At 43.0% G+C, this 6000-nt stretch overlaps 1 protein-coding gene across 5 annotated transcripts in view; it reads left to right on the top strand.

Moving 5' to 3' along the window:
* ACBD5 (acyl-CoA binding domain containing 5) overlaps nt 1-6000 on the top strand; it is a 41243-nt gene that overhangs the window by 28203 nt on the left and 7040 nt on the right. For all 5 annotated transcript variants that reach the window (XM_040988100.1, XM_040988102.1, XM_040988097.1 and 2 more), the window contains one exon: nt 799-1066. In XM_040988100.1, the coding sequence (XP_040844034.1) occupies nt 799-1066 (268 nt within the window). The remainder of the gene's footprint in view (nt 1-798; nt 1067-6000) is intronic.

The following is a 6000-nucleotide window of genomic DNA, read 5'->3' as shown; positions in this document are numbered from 1 at the left end:
GTTTCTTCCGGGAAGGCTATCTTGATCAGCCCTCCACCTAGCCCCAGTGTGGATTGGGCACTCCTCCTTCGAGCTCCTGGTACATTCTTTGTACCTCTTTTTCTAAACGCTTATCAGTTGATGTTGTAGAATCTTCTGCATCTTGCTTGCCAAGCTAAAGCTTGTATGCTCAGAGTATAGCTTAACCACTAAGATAATTGTGATGTAGATGTTCCTCTGACGAATGGCAGCTTCACAAAAACACCGCACTGCCAAAGCTTGTCAAGGGTGAGCGCTTCTCACCTCATTTCTTCCCTGAATTATAGGAAGCAGAATATATGTTGAATTTCTTTTTTTAAAAAAGATTTATTTTTATTGGAAGGGCAGATATACAGAGAGAAGGAGACAAATAGAAAAAAATCTTCCATCCATTGGTTCACTCACTCTCCTAGTGACCACAACGGCCAGAGCTGACCCAATCCGAAGCCAGGAGCCTCTTCTAGTTCTTGCATGCAGGTGCAGGGTCCTAAGGTTTTGGGCTGTCCTTGACTGCTTTCCCAGGCCACAGGTAGAGAAGTGCTCCCTAGCTGCTCCCTAACTGGATGGGAAGTGGAGCAGTTGGGATTAGAAGCAGTGCCCATTTAGGATCCCAGGTGTGCAAGGCTAGGACTTCAGCCAGTAGGCTATGCACTGGGCCCTGAATTTCTTTAGAAAAATAGTGTTTGTGATAATCACATGAAACAAATTTTAGAAAGGGTTACTATGAAAATGTTGTAGTGTTTGTTTATCGCTTTTAACTAAGTATTGTTTCAAATACAGTCTTTAGACCTCCTCATGTCAAACAGTGGACCATTTCAACACTACCTGAATGGTGATCCCAATAAACCCTTGGAAAACTGTGGTTTTTCTGAAGATGCGCCGGTCGTTGCTGGAAATGGCAGCATTGGGAATATTCAGGTGGCAGCAGTAGAAGGCAAAGGTGAAGTAAAGCATGGAGGAGAAGATGGCAGGAGTGACAGCGGAGTGCCACACCGCGAGAAGCGAGCCGGAGAAAGTGAGGAATTCTCCGGAGTCAGAAGAGGGAGAGGTACGCACTGCTTTTTCTGGGTCTTGGTCCTATTACATTTGTAAACATTGGTTCATGTCATTGGTAAGAGGGGAGAGATGTGGACTGGGGAGGCCCAGTGCGCAAAGGTCATCTGTCAGTTTCACACTATCCTTGTGTGACGTCTGATCATATTTCATAATGTCTGGGTCTCTCCTCTGGCAAGTTGTGAGTTACCTGAAGGTAAGAAGGAAAAGTTTCTAATTCCACATCTTTTATGAAGTTTTCTGTAGCAGAATGAATACGTTCTGTCACACCCATGAGCTATCATCAGATGCTCCAGTTGTACTGCTACTTTTTCCCTATATGAATAAAAATTTTTGAAAGATTTATTTCTTTTTATTGCAAAGTCAAATATATATAGAGAGGAGGAGAGACAGAGAGGAAGATCTTCCATTTGATGGTTCGCTCCCCAAGTGGCCACAATTGCTGGAGCTGAACCAATCTGAAGCCAGGATCCGGGAACTTCTTCCAGGTATCCTACACATGTACAGGGTCCCAAAACTTTGGGCCGTCCTGGACTGCTTTCGCAGGCCACAAGCAGGGAGCTGGATGGGAAGTGGAGCTGCCGGGATTAGAACCGGCACCCATATGGGATTGGGGCACATACAAGGTGAGGACTTTAGGCTACCGCGTCAGGCCCAAATAAGATATTGTTTTTTTCTTTTCTATTTCTATACTTAGATCAAAAGAGATCACTTAGAGGTCATAAAGTCATAGGAAGCCGAGTGTTTGGGCTTCACTGGGCAATCACAAAAGGCGCCATTTTCTACAAGGAAATATGTTTAACTGCTACTTGGGCTGTCTGCGTCTCATATCAGAATGCCAGTTCCAGTTCCTGTATTCCGCCTCTGATCCAGCTTCCTCCTCGTGCTCCAGGGATGCAGAGTGTAATGATTCAAGTGCTTGTGAAAGACTGCGTGCAGTATTTGCCTCCTGGCTAAAGTCTAGCCCAGTTTGGCTGTTTAAAGCCATTTTGAGCATATATCATTTGGTGGAAAAATCTGTCATAATCAGTCTATCTTTTTTTTTTTATTATTATTTTTTTAATTGGAAAGGTGGATATGCAGAGAGGAGAGACAGAGAAGAAGATCTTTCGTCCGATGATTCACTCCCCAGGCGGCCGCAATGGCTGATGCTATGCCGATCCGAAGCCAGGAGCCTCTTCCGGGTCTCCCATGTGGGTGCAGGGTCCCAAAGCTTTGGGCCGTCCTCGACTGCTTTCCTGGACCACAGGCAGGGAGCTGGAAGGGAAGCGGGGCCGCCGGGATTAGAACCGGCGCCCATATGGGATCCCGGGCGTGCAAGGCGAGGACTTTAGCCACTTGCGCCATCGCGCCGGGCCCAATCAGTCTATATTTGACATAAATAAAATCAATTTATCTTTTATGATAATGAAAGAAGAAATGAAACCAAAGCCACCAAGTAAAATACTTTTTAAAGTTCATAAATATGTAGTTTTTAAAAATCCTTCCATTAAATTTGTGGTGACATTAGAAGTGAGCAGGCTATGTTCACTTACTTTAGATTGCTCACAAAGCAAGCACAACTTTTATGCTTTTCTGTTGTCTACAAGAAGCACATTCAGAAAGGTGAAAAATAAAAGGTTAGGAGCTTGGCAGCGTGGCCTAGTGGCTACAGTCCTCACCTTGAATGCACTGGGATCCCATATGAGCCCCGGTTCTAATCCTGGCAGCTCCACTTCCATTCGATGGATGAAGTTCCTGGCTCCTGGCTTCAGATTGGTGCAGCACCAGCCATTGCGCTCACTTGGGGAGTGAATCATCAGATGGAAGATCTTCCTTTCTATCTCTCCTTCTCTCTGTATATCTGACTTTGCAATAAAAATAAATAAATCTTAAAAAAAAAAAAGAATATAAAAAAAATAGGTTAGGCTAAGGTATGGCACACAAATGGCAGTTAAACCAAGGTCTGCAGTCTTGGTATCAGGTAAGATTAAAGACAGAGCATGAAGACATAAGAGGTTACTTAAAGTATGAAATGATGTTATAAAAATTATAGTTGTTGGACCATCTTCCCCTGCCTTCCCTGGCACATTAGCAGATTAGCAGGTAGTTGGATTGGAAGTGGAGCAGTAAGGACTTGAACTGGTGCTTGTATGGGATGTCAGTGGCACAAATGGGCAGCTTATTCATTCCCCTGGTCTATAATGGCAGGCCTAGACTAAGATTTTCATTTTTTACTGACTCGTGATTTTTTTAGGGCTGCTATGTTTTTAAATTTTCTCATGGATTCAGTCTGTTTTCAAAATGATTGGGAAAATTGTTGGGGTTTTGGGGTCAGGTGGATGCATATCCGGTGCCTTTTCTGGTCAGCGTGTGTAGCCTAAGCTTCCTCCGAACCTTTGTTCAGGCCTGTGCTTTGCTGTCTCTGGGCTTTGTACACTCACCTGTTTTCCCCCACTTTCCCATGCCTCGCTCAGATGAGCAAAGGACATCTCCCCTCCTCCCCCCATGTCTGGATGTCTCTTCTCTTTGCTTGGCTTCTCATCTGGGACTGGCGTTGGCCTCCACCCAGTTAATATTTCACTATCTCTTCCTGAAAAAAAAAAAACAGCCCTTTTGGAAGTGTTCCTCATGTCTTACAGCTGTCTGTGGTGACAGGGGTTTACTGTCCCTGTGCTCTGTTTGGACCTTGTGGTGTTTGGGCTGTGGCGTGTGCTCCACAACTCTTGACAGTCCGCTATAGAGCTGTGTGCTGGGAACGAACGTGGCAAAGGAATCAAGTGTATCCATGTCATAGCACATTCTCCCTTGAACCAAGTAATGATTCAGAAGGTGGAAATATGATCAAAGGAGGTGACAGTGACCCTAAAATTAGGCCAGGAACTCAATTCCCATAACATAAACTTCACAAAGTATCAGCAGAGGGAAAAGACAGTCACAAAGAAACTTAAGGATCATTCTGGAAACAAGTTCTTTCTCAATCCCCTGTACCCAGCAGTACAAGGAGAAGGAAGTTGAACTGACAAAAATTTGGAAAATCCCTTCAGTTTAGTGAGATGTGATAGTGGCTCGAAAGACCAGATTTACAATATCCTCTTTGAACCTATCTGGCTAAGTAAGTAGAATAATCACAAGGTGACATGTGTTTTCCTTTTCGCCCATGACCAAGAAGCAGCAGAGTGCAAAATAATCTGATAGAATTAATCAGCCTCACACAGCAGAGGTTTGAAAGCAGAGAACATAAAAGGGGAATTGAGTAGCCTACTTCGCTGTGGACAAGCAGAACCACAGCCACAGCTGAAAGAAACTGGGATTTGATTTCTGATTTCTTCTTCTTCTTTTTTTTTTTTTAAGACTTTCTATTTGTTTAGAGGTAGGGTTAGAGAGAGCTTGCATCCTCTGGTTCACTCCCCTATTGGCTGCCAATGGCTGAAATTGAGTCAGGCTGCGATGAGCAGCCCAGATCTTCCTCCGGGTCCTCCACGTTGATGGTCATCTTTCAGTGCTTTCCTAGGCATGCAGCAGAGTTCTGGATCAGAAGTAGAGCAGCCAGCACCCATATGGGCTGTGCTTTACCCCTTATGCCATAGCACCAACTCCTGGACTGCAATGTTAATCGTAATAGTAAAAATTTAGAATCATCCTAATTATCCCAAAGTAGAGAATGAGTATATGAATTCAACTTAATGACCAGACTATAGAACTTATGTAACCATTCAACTCTTTTTAGAATAAAGCTGAATGATAGATACTCATAATGTGGTTTTTAAATCAGGACACAGGGCGTGGTGCGATGGCTCATTGCTAAATCTTCACTTTACATGTTTCAGCATCCCATATGTAATCCGGTTCATGTCTGGCTGCTTCACTTTCTGTCCATCTCCCTGACTGTGGCCTGGGAGGATGGCCCAAAGCCTTGGGATGTCCCACCAACCCACATGGGAGACCTGAAAGGAACTTCTGTTCCCTGGCTTTGGATTGGCTCAATTCTGGCCTTTGCGGCCGTTTGGGAAGTAAACCAGCAGACAGAAGATCTTTCTGTCTCTCTTCTATGTAAATCTGCCTTTCCAATAAAGATAAATTAAAAAAAAAATCAGGATACAAAATCATGTACAAGTGTTAGGGATAATACCAATTTTGTAAATACTTACTAGAGAAAGAATAGATGCATATATAGCACAATCTTAATGGTGAGATTACAGTGTCTGTGAGGAATGTGCATTTATTAATAAGGAAAACATATTTTAAAACATTTTGTCAGGTTTTCTGTGACCAAAAGGAAAGCATTATTGTTTAATGTAACTTCTAAGACTCCAAAGAAGTGGTTTTCCAGTTTTTTCAATCCTTCCCCATGTTAGTAAAGAATTTTTGAGCTTGTACTCTAAACTTGTATACCATTTGTCACTTATATGCATGGGTAATATGTACTTGTATATGATGTATGTTATAAAATATTATCCAAAGAACTTAAGAATCTGTTAACGTAAATGGGAGTTTAGGACAGCTGTTTGGCCTAGTGACCAAACTACTGGTTAGGACTGCTGTGGCCCATCTGAGTGCCTGGGCTCAGTTCCTGATTCTGACTCTTGATTCCAGACTCCTGTTAATGTGGCTTGTAGTAGGCAGTCGCTCAGATGGTTGAATCCATGCCACTCACAAAGGGGTCTGGGGTAGAGTTTGTGGCTCCTGCTTCAGCCCTGTTTAGTCCAGGCTTTTGGGGAATGAACCAGCTGGTGGAGGAGCACTTTCTCTCTCCCTTTCTCTCTCTCTGCCTCTTAAGCAAGCCAAACAGTTTTTCTCTTTTAAATAAAAGTTTATACATTTATCTTTGATCCCCAAGAATTTGTTTTATATATTTCTTGATTTTTTTTTTGTTGTTGTTGTTCTGTTTCATTTTGGAGATTTAGCTCTTAGAAAAAAATAGATAAGACCCTTTGTCCCTTTGTAAGA

This window comes from Ochotona curzoniae, unplaced genomic scaffold (genome assembly GCF_017591425.1).
Source record: "Ochotona curzoniae isolate NIBS_2020 unplaced genomic scaffold, NIBS_Ocur_1.0 contig_4797, whole genome shotgun sequence".
Taxonomy (NCBI): Eukaryota; Metazoa; Chordata; class Mammalia; order Lagomorpha; family Ochotonidae; genus Ochotona; species Ochotona curzoniae.
Note: the sequence above shows the minus strand (reverse complement) of the source record. Positions and strands in the feature narration are given on the sequence as shown.